Source organism: Thermobia domestica, chromosome 13, assembly GCF_964235325.1.
Source record: "Thermobia domestica chromosome 13, izTheDome1.hap1.1, whole genome shotgun sequence".
Lineage (NCBI taxonomy): Eukaryota > Metazoa > Arthropoda > Insecta > Zygentoma > Lepismatidae > Thermobia > Thermobia domestica.
The window spans coordinates 149,132,882-149,156,768 of record NC_137466.1 but is presented as its reverse complement, the minus strand read 5'-3'; the positions used below and the strand labels follow the sequence as shown (position 1 = coordinate 149,156,768).

Sequence of the window (23,887 nt, the reverse complement as noted above, 5' to 3'; positions counted from 1 at the left end):
CTTTCTAATGTTCATTTTACTATTGGGTTTACCAGTCAAGACTTTGAAAGTATTCTATTAAACCTATATGACATGCTCACCTAAACCTTCTAGACTTGATAACCCTAACATTGATGGGTAATTCTATAAAGTATGTACTTCCTCAATATGAAGCTTTTGCCAATCCCCATTGTCATTTCTTTTGGGTTCAAATATTTTTTCCTAAGATTCTGTTCTCAAATACTTCACTCAGAGTAAGAGATTATGTGTGACAACAATTTCAATGCATATAGTTTACGAAAAAATTGTCTTTTTTTCTTTATATGAATATAAAAGGAAAAAGTAGAAGGAAAGTAATGGATAGGAAGAATAAGATAAGCATAATTTTAAAGAAACAGAGTCAAAATTATTTTCCAGGTCTGTCAAATGTATAATAATAATAATAATAATAATAATAATAATAATAATAATAATAATAATAATAATAATAAATATTTAGATAGCTGAGCTGGATTCCAGCTTGCACTACCTAAAATTTGTCTTTTAATCAAGTTCAAAAAGCATCTTTAGTCAGTAACTGGAAATTATATTTTCAGCAGTCTTCTTCTTATAAGGTTTCTATACATTTTTTTTTTCCCTGTAATTTTAACACCAAAACATTCTTAAATCCCTGTGAAACTAATATCATTCGCTGGGTCTTCCATAAAAAATTATACAATACCTTACTCTACTCCATTTCTTCGTTCCAGTCTTCCTACAATCCACCAGAAAACTGAAAGAGAAAACCATAAAAATGTGGTCGCTATAAAGCCTTCCAATCACCCAAACAACCAAGTAACCTTAAAACCTGATTTTTCGCAGTTCAAATTACCTAAAGTAATGATATTGGAATTAATAAAACACACAACTTATATTGTCTAATCTAATTTTCTTTTTTTTCTCTTTATTTCGTATATTTACATTTGTTTTTTTCTTTCTGTTTTTTTACATTTTATTGTTTTGATTATATATATTTTTGCATTTATTTACAAATTCATTAATTCTTTCAAGTACTTCACAATTCATGGCTACATTTAAAAATTTCTCCAAACTAGCCATTGTTTTGCAAAACTCTTCATTTATTTGAAATTCCATACCGCCTTCCTCCCCCTCTTGTACATTTTGTACCCCCACCTCATCATCATCATGATCATCATTATCCTCTTCATCATAATGATTATCCTCTTCTTCTTCGTGATTTACTATCACCATTTCATCCTCCTCTTCTTCGTGATTTACTATCACCATTTCATCCTCCTCTTCTTCGTGATTTATTATCGCCACCTCATCCTCCTCCTCTTCTTCGTGATCTAATATCAGCACCTCATCCTCCTCTTCTTCGGGATCTAATATAAGCACCTCATCCTCCTCTTCTTCGTGATTTACTATCAGCACCTCATCCTCCTCTTCTTCGGGATGTAAATGCCTCACATCAATATCTTCAATACTTAAATCGATAATTTGAATTTCTCTGCGTTGTGCCATCCTGCAACAAACAAAAATAAACAATTATAAATATCAAATAATACTATAAAATTTCACATGTTATATTTAAGCAGACGTGCTATTAAAAATATATCAAAATAGGTATCATCTTATTTTTTATATCTCTCAATAATTCATCCAATCAATTCACTGTTCTATTCTCAAAATAAATAGCTACTGTACATTGAATACTCAGTTATCACTCTTATACTTATTCGTTTAGCGCCTATAATTTGATCTGTCAGAGTTATTTCATTATTTACATATCAGTTCTTAAAAGTTGGATCTTCAATACAAATAATGACTCTAATTATTTTTTATTTATTTATTTTCCATCAGTAAAAAACTCTGGGGATCTAAGTTCCCTAAATTATGATTATAAGGCAATTTACCTATATTTCCAACAAAAGTAATATTTCATTCCTTCAAACATAAACAATCTAATTTTTTTCTACAATTTTTTTACCTTAGTTTTAAAAAGTAACCTTCATATAGGTGTATACAAAACCTTAAAAATTACCAGTTTCAAACATATTCTAACAAAATTACTTTGTAACCCTCCCAACAAAAAATTTCAATGTTTGTCTTTGCCTACATATCCAAAATATCAAATAACATGCGTCCTTATTACGATTGTATCAACATATTCGTATCATTTATATGAAATACCACAAAACTTAAGCAAAAGTTTTTCCTAGGAAACATTTCTATTTACAATACTACCAAGATAATATTCAGTTATCATTACGTTTTTATTTTACTTTTTCCATACAAATCCTAAATTAATTTCCTCTAGTACATTTGGTTCATAGTTCTATTTTCTGCTTAAATCATAATTATAGATATTTTGCCTTTAATACCATGTCACTTGCCACAGCTAACAAGTTTGTATGCACCACGGTCCTCCGCTAACCTTTTCGTTTTTACGTATAATCTTTCTGTTTTAATATCAGTCATTAATTGTAGTCTTCTTCGCCCCCTCCCTTTCTTTCTTGTTAACATACCCTCTAGGACATTCCCTAACAAAAATTTGTTTAACTAATCTTATACTAAACAATATTATCATCATAATTTTTTCGCAATGCTTCCGTTTCCTTCCACATCCTTAATGATCATCTTCTTTTACCCTGACTCGCATTACCGTGCAATATAAAGTGCTAAGTGCCATAAAATCAATTCAATATTTTCAATAAATTATTATAAGAAAACAAAATCCAGTTTTTTCTAAAAAAACTATTCTCGTTCATAAGCTCCTACATGTCTAAGCGGTTAACGTACGCGCATTTGCCATAGGTAACCAGCGTTTGCTTCCCGGGGCAAACTCATGTGGTGCCCATTGCACGTAAAGTTGTAGGTCCACGTCTCATATTGCATAGCTGCACAAGGGTACCTAAACTCATAATCAACTTAACTCAACTGAAATCTTCTTTATAACTACATTTTAAATACGGTCATTTGATTTTTTTTTTCTATACTTATATTAATATAATATAATTCATAAATTTACTTTCAGTCTGAGTAAATATTTTAGCCCCTCAATGCTTTTATGTTTCCTGTATTTTTATTTTTTATTCTTTCGGACATAAGGCCAGTTACATAATCTTATACAACAGGTATAACGCCATATATATTCCAAAAAATAATAATAATATTTAAGTCGCAAGCACACGCCGTGAAATAGTGATATTCCCAATAAAAAGTCCATATGGGTATTAATTTCAATTAAATTTAGGCATTAAAACATTTCTCTGTACGTTATTAGTTAAATCTATACTAATATTACACATGCATGGTTTTGCCCAATTCTTTACTTAACAAATATAATTCAATTATCTCTTTTCCAAAATAATTATGACACACTTGCACCTACATTACCAATTTTCATGTCATAAATGTTGGTGAGTGTTTCCAATATTAAAAAACTGTCATTGCCAAACTGGCACATAATAACAGTCTGTTTTAAATCCATGGCATTTTTACGTAACCTTCTATCTACACGCAAAAATATATGGCAAACTACACTTTTCCAATTAAGCTAGCGGTGCATTAAACGTAAAACAATTCAGTTCAATTCAACACATTTACTCAACTAATTTCAATTGCACATTATCTTACATAACATTGCTTTTGTTTTTTCAATTCATGAATTAACTAAAAGTTTATATTTCATATCCTCTTTCTAATAATAAATTCCAATATTTGTTAAAGCCAGTTTGCGGTACCGCGCGCCTCCGGTGCTTCAAATCTCTCATACAATCCCAATCCGCAACAAGTGAAATTTATGCTGCGCAAACACCGTATGCGTAGGTTTTGTCGGGGTTTTCCCGCTTCCTCCCATTTTTCTTCATTCAACCATTTCACTCATTTCTCATCATCACCGTCTCCTTTAGCCTAACAGAAATACACAGCAACGGTATGCGTCATAGCTACTACGTCACTGTAAAAAACCATGTAAGTACTCTCATCATGCATTTTCTCGCAATTTTTCCCTTTCATCCCACACTCTCGTTCCACCATTTCATCCATCTCTCATTATCACCCTTTACCCTAACCTGCATAAGGGTAAAACGTCAAACTTAAAAATTTTATTTTCTATATCATTAATAAACTTTTATTTTTGCACCATCTTGTGCTTTTTTCTCCATATGTTCCAACGGTACCTCAATGTTATAATGTACACCTCTGGTGCGTGCAATCCCTCCTTCAATTCCCCCGCAAATTAACTTTGTGTTAAACATCATTCTCTTATTGGGTTTTCACGTTTTTTCTCTCACTATCTCATTCCAACAATTATTGAGTTATTATTTATTTGCCTTAATCACGCGTCAGTCTTAGCATAACTGGTATAACCGTGGGACGTTAAACTTAAAAATTTCATTTTCTATCTTTTCATCGTTTCCTCTATATATGTTTCAACGGTATCTCTCATGCGTAAGGTCTTTCATTTAATCCCTAGACATGTAACTTTTTAGTGGACAACATCGTGTTCGTGAGTTTACTCGGGGTACTTCCTTTTGCTCCTACTTTCTCATTCCACCAATTCTTCCAGCATCATTCACTTGCCTTAATCACGCATCAGTTTTAGCCTAAAGGACATAATCGTGGCACGATAAACTGAAATATTGCATTTTCTATGTTATTTATAAGCTTTTATCTTTCCATCGTTTCCTGCTTTCCTCTCAATAAAACTAGGCTACACATACTATACTCAAAATGTTCGCAACTAAAACTAATCTTTTCCAAAAAGTCAATTAAACATAATAAGCTCCACAGTTTTCCTCTCTTAAGTTTAAAAATAAATAAAATAATTTATTTCTTACCTCAAATGTAAAAATTCCTTCAAAAATCGCTTCACAATCGATCCAGGAAAAAATCTAAAACAAAAATAAGAAAAAATAATTAGTATAAATTCAACACATCCTTCACAAGCACACAATATCATTCTCTCTCTCTCTCTCTCTCTCTCTCTCTATATATATATATATATATATATATATATATATATATATATATATATATATATATATATATATATTAAAAGTTTAATAAAAATTACTTGGGTGGTTTACAATTAAGTTCTATGCTATTATATAAATTTAAAAATTAATTCCACCATCAGCTTTTCAATATTTCTCATTTTATTTTTCTTAAAAGTCAATAAATAAAAATAAACTCATATTACAATTTACATTAAAAATGATATTATATTCGCACTTCAATTATCTATAAAAGTTAAGTTCTTTCGTTATTACTTTATAGAATAAATATAAAAAACAAAATTCAACTTACCTTCCAAATATAGATATTTCCGGTCAACTAAAAACTCCTTTCCTCAAATATCACACGCAAATGTGGTATCACCCAGTAAGCTCTAAACTAGAAATAAGCGTGTTCTCCAAAACAAGATATTTATATTTTTTCACAAATAAAAGAGTCAAACTAACGCCAAACAATTTACGCTTTCTTTTTTTTTTTTTCAAATCTTAGCGTCCCCTGCAAACACTTTCGTCCAATTACTGTGTGTCTTAAAGCAAAATTCTTTTAAAAGGATGTCCCCCCTACAACTTCCCTTCAATACAACACAAAATTTACGCAAGTATCTCTCTACAAACAATAAATTCTCACATAAAAGATACTCTTTCCCTTAAATACAGCTTGTAGCGTCTAAATAGTTCACAATAGCCAAAAAAAAAAAAAAAAAATACAATACACTTTTGTAGGTTCTGCAAAACGGAAACGAAACCAATGGTTTGCCTTTTTTCAGTTTTATTATCTTATTCAGCACTGGAAGAGCTCTTTTCCGTCTCTCTCTCTCTGTAAGTATAGCACCATACATTGACATAATTCTTCAATACTAAGGCGTTCAGTTTTCGTGCTTCAAGTCTCAGCTTCAGTCACACTTTACACCACATACATATTTTAATATATCTATAATTCACGTTATACAATATTCCATCTAACGTACCAAAGGTTCAATCCCCGACCCAATCAATTCAACTTTATGTTAAACAAAGACCGTGTTCGTGGGTTTTTTCGGGATTCTCCCGTTTCCTCCCACTTCCTATATACTTTTAAGAGCTTATTTTAGCTCCCATATTTAGTTCAAACACATTAGATTGTTCAGAGTTTGTAAAAAACAAACGAACCAAAAAATAATCATCGTCTCCTTCACCTTAGCCGTACACGCATCAAAGGTGCGCGTCCTAGCTACTACGTCAATATAAAAAAAGCATCTAAATACTCTCATCACGTATTTTCTCGCAATTCTCCCATTTCCTCCCACTATCTCATCGTCTCCCTTAGCCTAATCCAAATAACCATGCAACGTAATCTTAAAAATTTCAATTTCAATATTCCAACTACAAAAAATATAAGTTTGTAAGCATCAGTATTATACACGAATTATTCACTAACTTCATGCCTCATGTAGCGTCGCTGTTCAAACCAAAGCAAAACTAACATCAAGTCAAGTCAAAATCCATTCAATTCATATTGTGTTCCTTCGAATTTTCATGTATCTTCCTATCAATTTTAATCCAATTATCACAACACTAATAAAATATTTATCTTTAATGTATCAAACATCTATGTTCCAATCCTCAGCTCACAGCATATATATTTTCCCATATTTTATTCTATTTTTTTTTCTCAGCTATAATATAATATCAAATCAATCATGTCTCTTCTCATCTGCATCTTTTCAACTATTTGGCATAAAAATTCAACTAAATTAAAACTTCAAACAAATCCATAACCCCGAAATATCTAAATTTCTATTGCAAATATTATCTTATTTTCCACGTAAGTTTCTCACACTCCTTTTCAAAACTACAAAAATCCATTCATGATAGTATCCCTAACTTCAACAATACTTTTTTTCTTTTTTTTCTACCTCTCTTAAACCATTGGCATAATAGCAATCTTACTCACAACCTGTCTGTTTTCGCCCTTTCGTTTTTTCACAAAAACAAGTACAATAGCTATTCTTTAAAGTTAACAAGAATCTTTTCCAGAAAAAGGGCTTTTTTCTTTTCTTTCTTTTTTTATTCTAACAGGGCATGCTAAATGGAACATTTTTCTGTCTGACAAGTCAGAAAAATCTTTTTTTTTCTTTTCTAAAAAAAGTTACGTTCAAGTCGAAATTACAGGGGGTCCCATCCGTCAACAATAAATGTCACATACGTTTTTCTCAAATAACTTTCTATATCCTAACAACTTAAAAGATCTTTTTTTCTTTCTTTCTTTTCTAAAAAGAGTTAGACATACAGCTGGGTTGAAAGTATCATGGCGTTTTCTCATCCACACACAAAAAAAGTTTCGCTTTCTATTGTAGTAATTTTAACTATTCCCACGTTAATTTAAACTGGTCCTTTGGTCAAAAGGACACTACACTTTCCCTATGTAACATTTTCAAGGTATTTCTTACATTCTCTCTCCTTCAGTATACTCATTGCTCTTTCTCCATAGGGTGCAAGTTACACTGTCAATTAAGCAATGTCTTTTTATTCCATGGGCAGTACAGTTCGTTCCCCACCTCCAAAAACCCTGGAACACACACACACACACACATACAAGCAGGTGTCTCCTATTTCTTTCTTTTCCATGCAGTGAAATCACAGTCCCTCAATTAACCAATGTCCAGAGCACAGTACATCCCCCTCCAACTCCAAAAACTGGACCACCCAAAATTACAGTACACCTGTGTATATGTTTCTTTCTTTCTTTAGTACACATCAAAGAATTCTCTCCCTACTCATGCCATTCTTAGGTTACATGACTTTCTCACGTCCTGCTGTTAAAGTATTTTCTGGCTTCCAACAGTTAAACTTTCTCAGACACCCATATGTTACGTTTCATTGACAGTTTTCTTCTTTCTTTTAATGACACAATGTTCAAATTGTAACAGTGTTACAAAAAGCTTTTCAATTTCGAATTCTATCCTTTTCTTTCATGTTTCTCATGTTTCTCCGCCTTCCAACAGTTAAAGTATTGTGCAACATCCATATGTCACATTAAATTGACACTTTGTTACTTCCTTAATTGACACAATGATGAAAATACGTGACAATCTTACAAAGAGCTTCTCTCACGTTTATAAAGGGTGTTGGTCGGCTATTCAATGCATAAAGAACACCCACGAAGGTTACATTTACCAATATGACTACTGGAAGGATATTGTCAAGTTTGGTGTTTATAGTAAATAATGATAAACTCAATGGAAATCGCGCTCGCCGACCTTATGGAAATCGCGCTTGAGTACATTATTAATACTCGTGTTTGCCAAATCTTAATGATATTCGTTTTCTTGAACCCTCGCTCGTGAACCTAATAGAATTCAGGCACAATAACATTAATAGAATACTTGCTTATTAGTCTCAGTTACGAGGTGCATGTCAAACAAAAATATTATGACTTGATATACATGCATATATCTTGACCATTTTTCGACGTAGTCGCCACGAACCTCCAAAAATTTATGGTAGCGTGGCACAAGCTTCCGTACGCCCTCTGTGTAAAAATCTAGTGCCTGAGAGTGCAGCCAGTACAGAGCTAATGTTTTGAGCGCATCACTGTCGTTGAAACGCTAGCAATTTTTTTTTCAGATGAAGAAAAGGGAAGAAATGACGGGGGCCAGGTCGGATCTGTAAGGGGGATGATGGATAGTTCCTATCTAAATCTTTGAACTGGTTCAACACTACGACAGCTGTGTGGGCGAGCGTCGTCATGGATCGTAGCATTCCTCTCCACCGATTTTGGATGGTACGTCGCTAATTATTCAGTATTTGGCAATCTGCTGTAATTGTTTGTCCTGGTTACAAGATTTCCACAGGAATCACACCCTTTTGATCCCAAAATACGGTTTCCATGATTTGTGAACTGATGGTGCGTGTTTAATTTCTAAGCCTAATTGGAGTACGCTAACCATGTATTTAAATATGGATCGCTAACCACAATGCGCTGCAAAATACGTCAGATCGAGCGTATTTGGTGCGTTTCGGAACAATAGACCGTCTGCTGTTTCGGAATCAGTAAAAGATGTCTAAAGAAAGGAAAAAAGGGAAAGACGTGTTGCTAGGCAAGGGGATTTTTAGCAAGAAAGAACTGCTTGGAAGATGCTTTGTGCAATGTATTGCAACTTTGCTGTTATAAAGTAGGTGCGTGTATAACAAAAGAAAATTCACAAAAGTATAAGGAAATTGCGAAAAATTAACTGATCACAGAAAAATCTTATGTAACACAATAGGGTTATTTTTCGTGATTAGCATGAATGATAATAAGGATGTGTCAGTAAGGCCTGTAAACCCTGACTGACTCACAGTATAATTTATAACTCTGGCGAAAGTAAAAATCCGGTAGGTCGCTTTCACTGCAGGGGTAACGGATTGGAAACGCATCCTCGTGTAGCCATGCACTTAGGAGAACCAGAATGCCTTCATTGCATTGACTGCTGCTTCGACTCTCCAGTGGCGTATGATATCTTGTTTCTATAGCCTGTCACTAATCATTTCCATCCTCCCCCAGCGGGCCAAAAAATCACGTGTAGCTCTTTGTGAGCGCCTGTCAGCATTTGTGGCATCCGCCTCGCATACAGTTTGTGATAATTAAGCTTGTTAATCACAATTGGATGCACTGTTGTTGCTGTCACTTCTGGAAACTTTTTGGCTAGTTCAGTTATTGTGAACTGGCGATTGGATCGCACTTTCTTGTTAACATGTTCAACCAGATTGTTCGCCTGAACACTAGGGCTTCCGCTACGATCATCTCATGAACATCCGAACGTAATTCCCGAAACTCTCTCCACCAAAGCCTGAACTTCCCTTACTCATTATTGTCGGTCCGTAAATGGCAACAATTCAAGATGGATATAAGCTGCGTTCTGTCCTTTTTTGTTCAGACATCGTACGACAGATCTCACTTCACATTCGACAGTACTCCGATGTTGTATTACGACAGTCATTTTACCTTGCTGCTATTTCCACGTGCGCAATTCCAATGGGGGCGCGGTGGCTCAATGGTAGAGTGTTCACCTCCAGTGCTTGGGGTCCCTGGTTCGATCCCAGCTCGCGCCGTGTGGACTTTGTGGTGGACAAACACCGTGCTCGTGGGTTTTCTCGTGGTTCTCTCGTTTCCTCCCACTTTCTTCATTTCACTCTTCTCTCATCATCACCGTTTCCTTTAGCCTAACCGGCATAACCGTGGGACGTAAAACTTAAACATTTCATTTCATTTTTTCTCTCTGTTGTGAGCACAGAATACTAGGGCATGCTCCTGCGCACGTTCAACTTCATCGGTGATGCCAACTCCATGTAAACAAATTATCGGCCCTTTTTGACATGAGCCTCGTATATGCTCAATTCCTTGAGTCTGCTCTCGCCAACAACAGTGAAATTTACGCTTATCATTCATAATGATGTTTGCTATTTTTTGAATCTCGTTCGTTAGCCTCATGAAAATCAAGCTTGACAATATCACTATAGCTCGCGCTCTCCAATCTTAATGATACTCGCTCTTTCTTGAACTCTCATTTACCAATCTCATAGGAGTTGTGCTCGACAACTTCAATCAAACTCGCGTTCACTAGTCTCAATGACATTCTCGGTTCTTTGAACATTTACTCGCTGACATCCAGGAAAATCAATGATACCTGCTTTCGCCAGTCTTATTGATATTGGTTCTTACATCCGAGTGTCCCGGATTCGAATGTTCCTGGGTGAGGCTTTTCTCATTTACACCAGGCAAATGCCGAGATGGTACCTAACATATAACACAGCGTCGGCGTGTTGTAAACATAGAGACTTCTGGTGCAGAGCGTGCTTCCTGTATGTTGTAGTTTGATTTTAAAAAAAAGTGCTACAGATGTGCAACGGAAGTTTAGGACAAGACACAAGAAAGAAGCACCAAGCAGGAAGTCTGTTTATGCTTGGCACGATAAATCCGTGACAACTTATTGCCTGTGTTCTAACAAAAGAGGTGGCCGTACTACAATGAATGAGACTATTGACCGTGTGAGAGAGTCATTTGTAAGAAGTTCGAAAAAGTCTGTTCGTAGAGCATCCCGCGAGCTACAAATACCACAGAGAACGCTACGTAAGAGATTGTGTATGAAGCCGCATAAATTACAGCTTTCGCGTAAATTAAAAAAAAAAAAAAAAAAAAAAGAAAAAGAAAAATGAGTTTTATAGCCGAGTGCAGCAATTCATGGAAGAGGATAACTCCATGGGTCGCATAATCTTTATTGATGAGGCAACTTTCCACACAAATCGCCGAGTGAATCCTCGCGAATTCGTCGAACATGAGCGTGATTCGTCTAAAGTAAACTTCTGCGCAGTGTCATCGCGGAAACTTTACAAACCATTCTTCTTCACAGAAAACACTGTAACTGGCCATACGTACCTCGATATGTTACAACATTGATTGTTCCCACAAATGCAAGAAGATGCTGATAATTTCCTCTTCCAGCAGGACGAGGCCCCACCACATTATCATTACGACGTTCGTGAATTCCTGAATAATGAGTTACCTCAACGCTGGATAGGGCGAACAGGAAAAAATTATTAGTGTTTCGACACGTGGCCTTCAACATCCACGAATTTAACTCCCTGTGACTTCTTCTTATGGAGATACATAAAAGATAGCGTGTATGCGACACCGTTACCAGAAAATGTAGAAGAACTCAAGTGCTGGATTCAAGAAGTTGCTACCACTGTCTCTCAGGATATACTCCAACGAGTATGGCAAGAATTTGATTACCGTCTAGGCATGTGTCGTGTTACACATGGTTCCTATATCGAGGCATTGTGAACCCATACATTAAAAGAAAAAAAATTGAGATACTCTTTCATATGACATATACACGACAGCCATATCACTTTGTGTGTGTGTGTGTAATAAATTAAGAAAAGTGTTACCGAACTTTTGGGACACGGTGTATTTACTTGCAGGTAGCAAGGAAATCACGCTTGACATCAATAATATTCACAATAACCAGTCTTAATGACATTCACTCTTTCTTGAACTCTTGTTCGCCGATTTATGGAAATCGCGCTCGACAACATCAATAGAACTCATGCTCATTACTCTTAATTACATTCTCACTTTCTTGAACTATCACTTGCCGATCTCAGAAAAAGTCACGCTCGACAACATCCATGAAACTCGTGCTTCGCAACAATCTTAATGATACTGTATTTTGCTCTTTGGTGAGCCCTCTATCATTGAGTTCATGGAAATCGCGTTAGACAACATCAATGAAACTCACACTCTAGTTTTTGACATTTGCTACCATTTGAGCTTGAGCTCTAAACTCGCGAATTTGAATATTTGTATGTCAAATATCAAGAAGTATGGTGAAGAACTCAAAGAAGTATTTATTAGGATTTGTTATTGCCAAACGTTGAATACTAACATTCTCTCTTCGCCTGCAGTGTTGTCACGACCCTATTTATTTATGAGCCACTTTCAAATTTCGAAGACAATTAGATAGTTACAGATAAGAACAGATTCTGTTCTTATCCAACAGAAGCAAGTTTTTCTTATATGATTTTTTATTTTCATTAAAAAAAATATATTCCTATCATTAAAACGATAACTTAATATTTCAATGGTGAAGAACTAGGAGCAGAGAACATATTGCTCGGAAGAAAAGTTTTTTTTTTTTTTTTCGAAACATGAGAAAGCTTTAAAAACCTGCGAAATTACATTTACGGAAGGCGAATACACACACTATTTTATACACGGCTCAACTTTTTGACTATCTTTAACGCATGTACGTGTTATCTCCTAAGGTTCATTACATGCATAGCATGTAACATGAACACTCTCCAGGTTAATATGTATGCTGTATAGGTAAGGGATATGCTTTATTGCTGTAATCGAAAGTCCAAGCTATAAATCGGAGAGAAAATTAAACACCACTCCTACAAAATTGAGAGGAAGAGAGAGAAAGTTAAATAGGTCAAGCTCTTGTTAAAATTTAACGGCATAGCACAGAGACTCCCTAATGATCAAACTTAGCAAAATCCAGTTTCACTGAAGGGGTTATGAATGTTATAAAGTATCTTTTTTCTTTTAATGAATTCACTATAGACTTTAAACAGTAAACAATATCCCTTTTTAACCTTCGAAAGTCTGTTTTTTTCTTTGTAAATTAAAACACGAATTATTTCCTTATTTCGTTTTAAAAGCAATAATTATGAGTAACTTTTTGTTCAGAATTTTGGTAAGTACATAGATGAAAGTTAGTTAAGTTTGTGTCTTTTGCGACCTTATGCACCACCGAATGTTTGAAAGACGGAACCTACAAATAATATGGATTCCGACCATGATGAAAAAAAAAAAATAAACAAAATTTTAAAGTTTTACGAACCACAATTATGCCGGCTAGGCTAAAGGAGACGGTCATGATGAGAAATGAATGAAATGTGGAATGAAGAAATTGGGAGAAAACGGAAGAGCCCTGAGAAACCCCACGCACACGGTGTTTGTTCACCACAAAGTTCACTTGACGCGAGCTGGGATAGAACCAAGACCTACATGCACCAGATATGAATGCCCTACCACGGAGTCACAGAGGCCCCCCAACCATGATAGAGTTTGAATTCAATGCAATTGGTGAGTGCAAAGACCATCATCCAAGATCAATCCTCACAGTATCGGTAAGTTCCCATCGCACTATTTTGCCTACAAAAGAAATAAGTTAGAAGACCACACCACAGAACCATGCATGAGAATTTAGTTGTTTAGAATAAACCAATTTACGCTAGACTCTCTGATGTTCAAGGAGTCAGACTGCTTTCTTAAACTAAGTAATACAAAATACTTCGCCGTTATTTGTACACTGTATGCGTATGGCTTCTAAATACTAGAAAATGTTAAAGTGAACATGGTTTTGCAATCAATTCTACGACTGGTCTTCAGTAACATGGTGCGTGATTCGCAGTAGATAATTACGTGTTATTGCGAAATGAAAAGACACTAAAAGGATTATTTATAACTTTAACTATAAACTTACTCATATATAAGTTTAAACTTTATATGAGACCGAAAGCTAACCGTTTTTCGTGTAGAAAAGATAATATCATAGTTTTTTTCTTCTTGTTGTTGAAACAATCGTTCACTTCGGTAGAAAAAAAATAGTATTTTTCGATTCAAGTGTTCACTTGTAGTGCACTTCTGTGATTTTGTTTGGGAGGTGATTCTTGACACCAAGATAAGACAAAAAGTATAGACCAACTTGGGTGCAGAGATGCTTCTTTCGGAGTTATAGGCTACCGAAAACATGAAAAAAAAATCAACTTTAAAGGTCAAATACTATGGGACCTATCGTAGTCGGGTTAAGATTTTATTTAGGAACTAGTATGCCCTATCCAAAATATCCATATTTGAGAACCCTGCGATACCTCCGCAGCAATTTTTATAGAGGTAGTTGGTGAATACTTCAAATATATGCCCATAACCAAACTCCCTCTATAAAAATTGTTGCGGAAGTACCTTAGGATTCTGAAACATGCATTTTTGTATAGCACACATATCAATTCCTAAGTGAAGTTTTGACCCGACTACGGTAGGTCCCATACTTTTAGGAGATATGGACCTTTAAAATTCATTTTTTTTAATGTTTTCGACAGCCTATAACTCCGAAAGGATGCAGGTTGGTCTATACCTTTTGTCTTACCTTGGTGTCAGGAATCACCTCCCAAACGTTGTCGGTGTTGTTTTGAAGCACCCTATATATATAATCAGTGTTTTGTTTACGTGGTGTCATACCGTAGTTCAGTACACAGATGTTAGCAGAGGTTGGTTATATCAATTTTCCTTTCTCTTCCCCGTGTGACACACCAATGGAGGTGCCAGTGACCAACGATACCAAGGAAGAACAACGGAGTGTGGTACACTTTCTTTGTGCGGAGGGTGTCCATCCAGTGGACATACACAGGAGAATGCAGGGTGTGTATTGTGCGAAGTGTGTTCCAGACAAAACAGTGCGAAAGTGGTGTCGGCGTTTTCGTGGTGGCAGGAAGACACTGAATGATGATGCACGACCCGGGCAAATGACGAATTGTATTCCTGATGAGAGTTACTGCTATTGACAATTGCATTCAAACTGATAGACGAGCCTCCTTGGATGCCATTACTGCTCAGGTACAGGTGTCTCATGGAAATGTGCATGACATTGTGCGCAATAGACTTGGTTAAAGGAAGGTTTGTGCTCAATGGGTCCCCAAATGTTTGTCTGAGGAATAGCGACAAAACAGAATGGGAATATCACTGCATCATTTGATGCTATATCAGAACGCGGGTGACGATCTCCTTGGAAAGCTCATTGCTGGAGATGAATCCATATGCCTACTTTTTCAACCGGAATCCAAACGTAAGAGTATGCAGCGGAAATCACATAATCAAAGAAAATCCGTTCCACAACATCAGCTACTAAGGCATGGTGACTGTTCTTCAACAAGCAGGGGCCTCTGTTAGTGGAGTTCCTCCCAAAAGGAGAAACAATAAACGTTAATAAACACTGTGACATTCTACGTTAGCTGCGCCTAGCAATCAAGAATAAACGCCGGGGTAACCTCACAAACGGCATCATTTTATTGCACGACAATGCCCGGCCTCATGTTTCCAAACAAACACAGGCTCTTTTGGAGTTGGCGAAGTGGGAAGTGTTAGACCATCCCACGTGTAGTTCTGACTTGAGTTCCTGTGATTTTCACGTTTTTGGGCCACTCAAGAAACACCTCCGGAGGCACCAATATGAAGATCGGATGAAGAAGTGCAGCAAGCTGTGACAGAATGGTTCCATACTCAATCCAAAGAGTTCTTCGTCCAGGACATTCATAATCTCGTGTCAAGGTTGGATAAGTGCCTCAACAGCAATAAAGTCTGCCAGTAATAAAGGCTGAACATGGAAATGGACCTTCTCATTTGACTGGATCTTTATATATATAATGACCATTGCTGTTGAGGTTTGTTAACTGTACAAAAAATGTTATTGTCTTCTTACGGTCAAGCTGGTATTGCTCGTAACTGCGATTTAATAATACGTTACTATAATATTGGATATTTGTGCTACGAACTTGTTGCTAATTTTCCTTCAAACACTCTTTAAAAAGCTATGGCTTTTTTAAAACAACAAAACATCTATTTATCTTGTCGTAATATTTTGCTGTTTCTGTAAGAACTAGTTTTCCTAAAAGTTATTAACAAGAAAAATAATTTGATTTTAGCAGGTAGCAATATTGCTGACTAATTGTACTCAGGATACATAACGTATCTTATTTGTTTCAATGGCGTTAATAAGGCACTTTGTCTGTTTGCAAAATCTTTATTTCTGGCTTGTGTGGATTAAAGTTTAATAGCTTTTCATTTCCCAAGAGCTCTCGTGATGCTCGGTCACCACTGAAAATCGTGTGCCTCTTATTGGAATCTGGATTGTTAAAGATTCCAGCGTTTTATAGTAATAACAATCAGGCCCTATCCAGGGTGGTTTATGGGGGCCGGGCCCCCTAAAATTTCCACGATAGGCTTGCAAATGAACTATAATATGGTTGGATCGGCCCCCTTAACTTCAACCACCCCCCTACATTTTTGGGCTGGCTACGGGCCTGATAACAATAATAATATAACTACAAATTTAGAGAGATCCAGTACTTGAAAACGTAAATACAAACTATACTGGGATCAAGAAACCAGAACGAATGTAACGGTACCTGCAAACAGACTATCATTAATAAAATGGACCATAAGTAATTCTCCTCGATGAAGCAATGCTATTGACTCACAACGTAGGCCTACACACATTTAGTACGTGGATTAGCAAATTTAAACCGATACATGGCACGCGGAATTAAAAAGACACGGAAAAACGGCAGAAAGTTACAGTAAGATCAATCATTATCTCAGGTACAGCAATTGTCCGTAGAAAGCACTGTAACATAATTAGAAGAGAGAAATACAAAACATCTTTTAACAAACCTACAAAAAATAAATAATTCTGTGCTCCTGACACATGATAAGGAAGTTCTTGAAGAAAAATGTTTTCCTAATAATCAGTACTTGCTAGGGACAGCCGCCAAAAATTAATTTAAACGGAGATATAATAATAAAAAATAATTCCAAACTATGCGAAACAATATTAAAACCGGATGATGCAGATCTATACTTCCGGTTTTAAATAAAAGGATACAGACAGAACTTGTTCTTTGTACGCTGAATCAATATTAAAAACCGTTTCTTGTTCAATTTTTTGCTCTACGGGTATAAATATTGAAATAGGAGAATAGTATTAGATATCTAGCACTTAACGATTTCAAGGAATGATTCATAACGTTGGAGCAGACAAACAGAATACATGATGAGTCAAATCGCGGAGCTCTCTTAACGATTGCTTCAATAATACATAAGTAATCCCCTTCCCCCAATTGTTTCAAAAGTTACCACTTTAAAAAGGCGTCGAATAGCTGCACCACCGTTACTTTTTTATATATACCAGTTATTAAAATTAGAAATTATTTTCTTCCTTTCTTTTTTTCTTTTCGTTTTTTAGATGAACTGATGAATTAATGGTTTGATTTTATACTGAATTATACGTCAAAGCTACAGATCCATACTTCGTGAAAATTAAAATTTGTTACATCTAATTTGAATATCTAATAATCACACTTATGGAATTAAATTTATATATACTGTATTTACTCAAATATAAACGTACTATTATTTTCCCCCTTCGAAATGTAGGCCCAAAAATCCTGTGGAGCGCTTATAATTCCATCATACCGTTCTGTTGTATATATATATATATATAATTTTTAATTTTCAAGTTCACAGCACCGCATATAAGTCCAAGCATAGTAATTTTTAGAATGGATAAAGTTACTACCAATATGCTATGCGTATCTGGAAATAGGTAGGCCTATACTTTAATGGTTTGCAGCTAATAATGATAAATTGTTAGTTGCGTAACTTCCCTGTAGTAATTCTTACAGGAGTGTTTATATTCCTACGATAAACGAATTCTCTAAATCGGCACACATTTTTAGGAGTGGCTTTTATATTTGAGGGGTGCTCATATTCGTGTAAACACGGTAATGGAAATTCATACATAATGGAAATCAGCAAATTTACAAGGTTAAAATTTCAGTTCATTTTGAATACAGGAGAAAAATAATTCTCCATATACAATAAACTCATAAGTATCCGTGGAATTGGTTGAGTTTAGTTGATTTTGAGTTTAACGTCACGTTCAGCAGCGAGGCTATATGAGACGTGGACCTACTGATTAACGTAAATTCCAACCACATGAGCTCCCGCCGAGAATCGAACCCGGGGTCTCCCACACCAAAGGCGCGTACGCTAACCGCTTAGCCACGAAGGAGCTCCTCCGTGGAATTGGGTGGCGCGGTAGCAGCAGATATGCGAATTCCGCGGAAAATTTGCAAAATGGCCGGAAAAGGGCATAAATCAACAGGGGAAAATCTTTTAAACAATTTTGATTTACAACAGGAGGCCTACACTACGATTTTGAATTAATAAACACTAGTTTTCTGTTCTTACAAAATTACTGGTTTACTTTTTAATTAGAAAAATCGATCAACTGTTTATTTATTTTTGGTTAAAACACCTCTTCTTTATTTGTGATTGAAGTTTCTTAACAAGAGTACGTTACAAATTGATGAATCGTCGCAAAGAAGAAGAAAAATGAAAGGATGAGCACAGTAATTCGCAAAGTGGATAATCCGCCTACAGATAATTGAGAGTTTATTTATTGTACATCGAAACAACGATGCCTTAGGTATTCAACACTATTCATTATAACACTTTAAAAAAATACAGAAGAGCACGTAATTCGCAAAGTGGATAATCCAATGCAGATAATCAAGGTTTTACTGTACAATAAAACAAAGAAGACGTGGTTTTCAATTGCTAATTAACACTTTTTAAAAAAACAAAACAAGAGTACTCTAATTCACAAAGTGGGTAATCCGCCTACTGATAATTGAGAGTTTACTGTACATCGAAGCAAAGATGGCGAAGGTATTCAACACTGGCGTAGGTAAAAAATAAAACATTTTACGCATTATTCTCAATCTCATTTCATCAAAACAATCAATCGACATTACAACAATAAGATGTTTATTACGCGCAACACTGTAGCAAACAACCTCTTCTGTTAATACAACGCTGCCATCTAGTGAACAAAGTTTGAATTAACTACATGCCTAAGTAGCCGAGAAAGAAAGAAAAAAGTTTTCTTGCTGTTTGCATAATTCCCCTATTACTCGGCTAGTTTTCATTCGTTTCCTTATCTCCGTTGACAAGACAGTCATTATCTGGTTTTAATTTCCTGAAGAAACTCCAATTTATTTGCGAAAGAAGCCCCCCAAAAGTTGGCAACTTCATCCCAATCCCCTGTCCCCCTACCTCAACGAACAAACTCACTAATTCTTTCTCAAACATTGAGGGTTGTTCTTTTTCCATATTTTTTTTCAAAGATCCTTCCTTCCTCTTTTTCTTTTTCAGTTTCAGTTTTTCATTGACTGTTCTTCGATATCTGGGAAGTAATGAATGGCTACAGTTTCGTTTTCCTTCCAAACAACTCGTATTTCAAACATAATATATACGCAGAGGGGTCCAAAATCCCTATGAATCCACTCCTGTACCAGTTTTTATATGTAAAACAAAACGCTCTTTAATATTCGAAAAATTATAAATAATCATGTTAATTTACGTTTTTTAATAATGGTTTCGTTATTACGTTACTTTTCTGTTTGTTTGCTAAAGAGTCAAATCTTGCAACTTAAGTTCCATGTACTTTCCGTTTTACGTCCTACGATTATTCCCTTTAGGCTGAGGAAGACGATAATTAAAGCACGTGAATGAAGATGTAAGAATTGATGGAATGAGAAAGTGAAAGGAAACGGGAATACGCCGAGAAAACCCGCAGACATGAACTTACATACTAACCATAAAGTTCTGAAATCTTTTACAGATACGTAAACAAGACAACAATATTTATTTTTATTTTTAAGTAATTAGTGTTTCGTCATCGTTTTACTGTAAAATTAGTTATTACAGATGTATTTAGATTTCGTAAATGCGTACACAATGGCAGTTAATCCTTTACTTTTTTAAAAATCTAACAACGTGGTTCATTGTTAGTTTGAGACTTTATGTACGCCTCTAGCGGAGAAGTTAGGAACTATTCGTGCGTGCCATAGCTGGATAATATGGAGGTGGCTAAACTAGTAGCGGATCTAGCCCTAGGCAGGGAGGTCTAGGCCCCCAGTTTTTTCAGTGGCAAAAAGAATTGAAGCTATTATTTATATATTTTTGAAAGTTTAGTTCGGGTTCTGGCTGTCCCTAGTTTTTACTTTCTAAATCCGCCACAGGAGTAAATATACCAATGCTTTTTCTTTATTAGGTTATTTTTCTGATCATTTTTGTTTTGTTAGTCAAATTCTGAAACTAAAATTTGCTCAAGTTTCCAAATATTCTCTTGCAAAAAAAAAAAAAAAAAAAGTTTGATTTGAAATGTTGTTGTAAGTCTTGTAAAATGTTCTCAGAAAATAAAACACGTGAGCTGATACACATTAATATAATATACAGCGTGGAACAAACTTGATGGCATGTGAAGGCTGTGCGCCGATTTCCTTTTAAACGCTGTTCCCTTCCCGGCGGGAGTACATGTAGTTCGAATCCCACGTTAAGCTGTATTAGACCTACGTCTCATATAGCCTCGCTGCTGAAAAGGATGCTAAACATAAATCAAATCAAAATCAAAGTAGTGTTAGTAAATGAGAGTGTTGCGATATTGCCACCTCTTTGGATATATGCACATCAATCTATCTGTCACCTGCTCCTCTGCTCCTGCTATAGAACGTTTGCTTTACCACATGGCAACATGGCGTCATAACCTTCGTTTCATTCGCTTAAACCACGCGTAACCAAGTTTGTTCCACCACACTTCAGTGTTTTCGAATTTAGCAAGTCAGTCCCACCACCACCAACAACAACAAAAAAAGTATCTTCTTTTTTGCAGTTTGAAAGAATTGTTTCCAATTTGTTAACAGTTACTACTAACCTCTCTTGATTGGTCATACGATTTACTGAAAGTCGCGACACACTTACTAGATTTTCTATTACTAATTATAGAAATAATGTAAGACTGTAAATTTCTATAAAGAAGTGACACTATTGTAGTACCGAGCATTATTATTACCTTCTGGAGGTGTTGACTGGTACAGAATGTCTCAAAATTGATTTTAATTAATTAGTACTTCACGATTTTGAAATTCGAACATTTTTCGACACATCTTATGAAACTGTGTGACGCACCGAGTGGGAACTATTAGTTTAAAGTAACCATAGTTTTACTTTATAGTTAAAATTTTGAAGATAAATTACCACGTTCATCGCTGCAGATACACAAGATCATTGCAACTTACACTGTAGCAAGTCAACTCAGTCAAGATCCGTGTAACCCATCATCCGAAAATCTTGCTTATATAATCCTCCCTCTTTTTTCTTGCTCTATCCAAAGGTCTTTCCCCTCCTTCTTCCTAAACTGATTCCTGATATATTCGGTAACCCTGCTGACAAAGATTTAAGTCAGTGGGTTTTGATACTATAGATTTAAAATTACTAAGGCTTTGATTCTATAGACTTAAATTACTAGTGCGCGAGTAATTATTGTAGGGCTTTGATACTATAGAATTCAAGTACTTGAGCTTTGAAACTAAATTTTAAGTACTAGTTCTGAAGTAGATAGTATCGGTTTAAAGGATTAGTCCTGAAGTAATTACTAGGCTTTGATACTATAGATTTACTGGAAGCACTAGTATTGAATTACCACGGCTTTGATACTATAGACTGAAAGTACTAGTGACGAAGTAATTACTTCGATGTTGACACTACATATTTAAAGTACTAGTACTGAAATACAAAGGTAATCAAGAAAGTTCTGTAGCTTTTGGTGGCTGTATCCAATTGGTCCTCAAACCGTGAGTTGAATGCGAATGGAGATAAGGCGAAAGTCAGTTTTTGGTATGGGAATATCCAACATACTATCTGGTTGTGGTAGTTCAGTTACACCGTGAACTTGTGTAAGGGCAGAGTAAACATGGGATCTCCACAGAGCGTCGTAAGGGCTTGTAATACTGTACGAGTTCAAACTGGGGTCAAACGCTGCTGCAGCGGGGCAGAAGATGTGCCAGGTCTTTGGTGAGGGTGCCGGAACTATGCGGATAGTGCAGCGGTGGTTTAACAAGTTTAAGGTCAGTGACAAAACACTCGAAGACGCACCACGTGCCGGAAGACCAACACATGTACAAAATGAATATCTTCAGGCATCAATTGAGGCGAACTGTGGCCAGACATGTGAGGAACTAGGATTACAATTCAGTGTGAGTAGAAAAACCATTCGGCAGCACCTCCATCAACTTGGGAAGCACTACAAGTTGGGTCGATGGGTCCCATATGATTTCACTCCGGGTCAGAAGACAACGCTAACAGACAGCTGTATTTCTTTGCTGTCTCGTATGAGGAAGGAGCCATTTCTGGACAGGGTGATGACATGTGATGAGAAGTGGGTCCTGTACAAAGCTTCACGGTGCCGTCATCTTTGGTTAACATCCCATGAAGCGGTTCCAAAACAACCAAACAGTGGGTACCAGAAGAATGTCCTCTTGTGTGCTTGGTGGACTGCTCGAGGCATCGTGGATCGGGAACTCCTACCAGCTGGTTAGAGCATCAACGTAACTGTGTACTGTCATTAGTTGAACCGTGTTCAAGAAAAAACTCAAACCTCTGGAGCCAGCACTTCTGAATTCAAAGGAGTCCTGCTATTATAGGACAACGCTAAGCCCTACGTGACTAGGATGATCCGGGACACGATTCTACGCCTTAGATGGGAAACACTATTGGATCTGCCATATTCCCCGGACATTGCACCGTCCGATGATCACCTGTTCCACTCCTTGGATAATCACCTTGGAGGACGCAGTTTGAATCCCTAGTAGAGGTGCAAAATGCACTTGATACCTTCTTCGCTTCACGGCACACCAAGTTGTACCGCAATGAGATCCATGGCCTTCCAGAACATTGACAGAAAGTCGTCGATGCTGACGAGGACTATTTTTGATCTTCCAGGTACGTCTTAGGTGAAATATCGATGTTGGAAGGTGGTGGGTGATAAGCGACAGAACTTTCTTGATTACCTTTATAAATTACTAGTGTTGAACTAATTACTAAGTCTTCGTCTTAGTAGCTATAGTATAAAAGCCTTACAGTAATTATTATGGCTTTGGTACTATAAATTTAAATTACTAGTGCTGAAGTAATTACTAGGTCTTTGGCACTATAGACTTAGAATATTAATACTAACATAATAACTAAGAATTTGATAAGTAGTTTATTCTGAGAAACAAAAATTAAAGTTTATGAGTTAATAATTTCGAGCTATATTTCATTAACCGCTTTGTGTACTGTCGTCTTTCTGGTGCCATAATGAAGATTTTCTTGAGAATTTACTTAAGTATCCTTTTCATCTTAATCGGTGGCTTCGTTATCTGCCAATTTCATCGGAATAGGTGACTAGGTTATCTATTAGTTTCAATTGAATAGGTGGCTTGGTTATCTATCAGTTTCATCTTAATAAGTGGTTTGCTTATCTATCAGTTTCATCTTACTAGGTGGCTTGGCTATCTATCAGTTTCATGTTAATAGAAACTTGGTTATCTACCAGTTTCATCTTAATAGGTAGGTTGGTTATCTATCAGTTTATCTTAATTGGTGGTTTGGTTATCTATCAGTTTATCTTAATAGGTGGTTTGGTTATCTATAAGTTTATCTTAATAGGTGGTTTGGTTATCTATCAGTTTCATCTTAA

The 23,887-nt window shown here is 35.9% G+C and overlaps 2 protein-coding genes across 3 annotated transcripts in view; both read right to left on the bottom strand.

Annotated features, from left to right (window-relative positions):
* LOC145668634 (EGFR adapter protein-like) overlaps nt 1-23,887 on the bottom strand; it is a 1,410,624-nt gene that overhangs the window by 273,010 nt on the left and 1,113,727 nt on the right. The window lies entirely within an intron of this gene.
* On the bottom strand, nt 920-4,912 carry LOC145668635 (uncharacterized). The gene is made up of 2 exons (XM_081736679.1): nt 4,824-4,912; nt 920-1,504 (listed from the first exon to the last, which is right to left on the bottom strand). Exon 2 carries the CDS (start codon nt 1,501-1,503, stop codon nt 964-966), a length of 540 nt encoding a protein of 179 aa, XP_081592805.1. The 5' UTR covers nt 1,504; nt 4,824-4,912; the 3' UTR covers nt 920-963.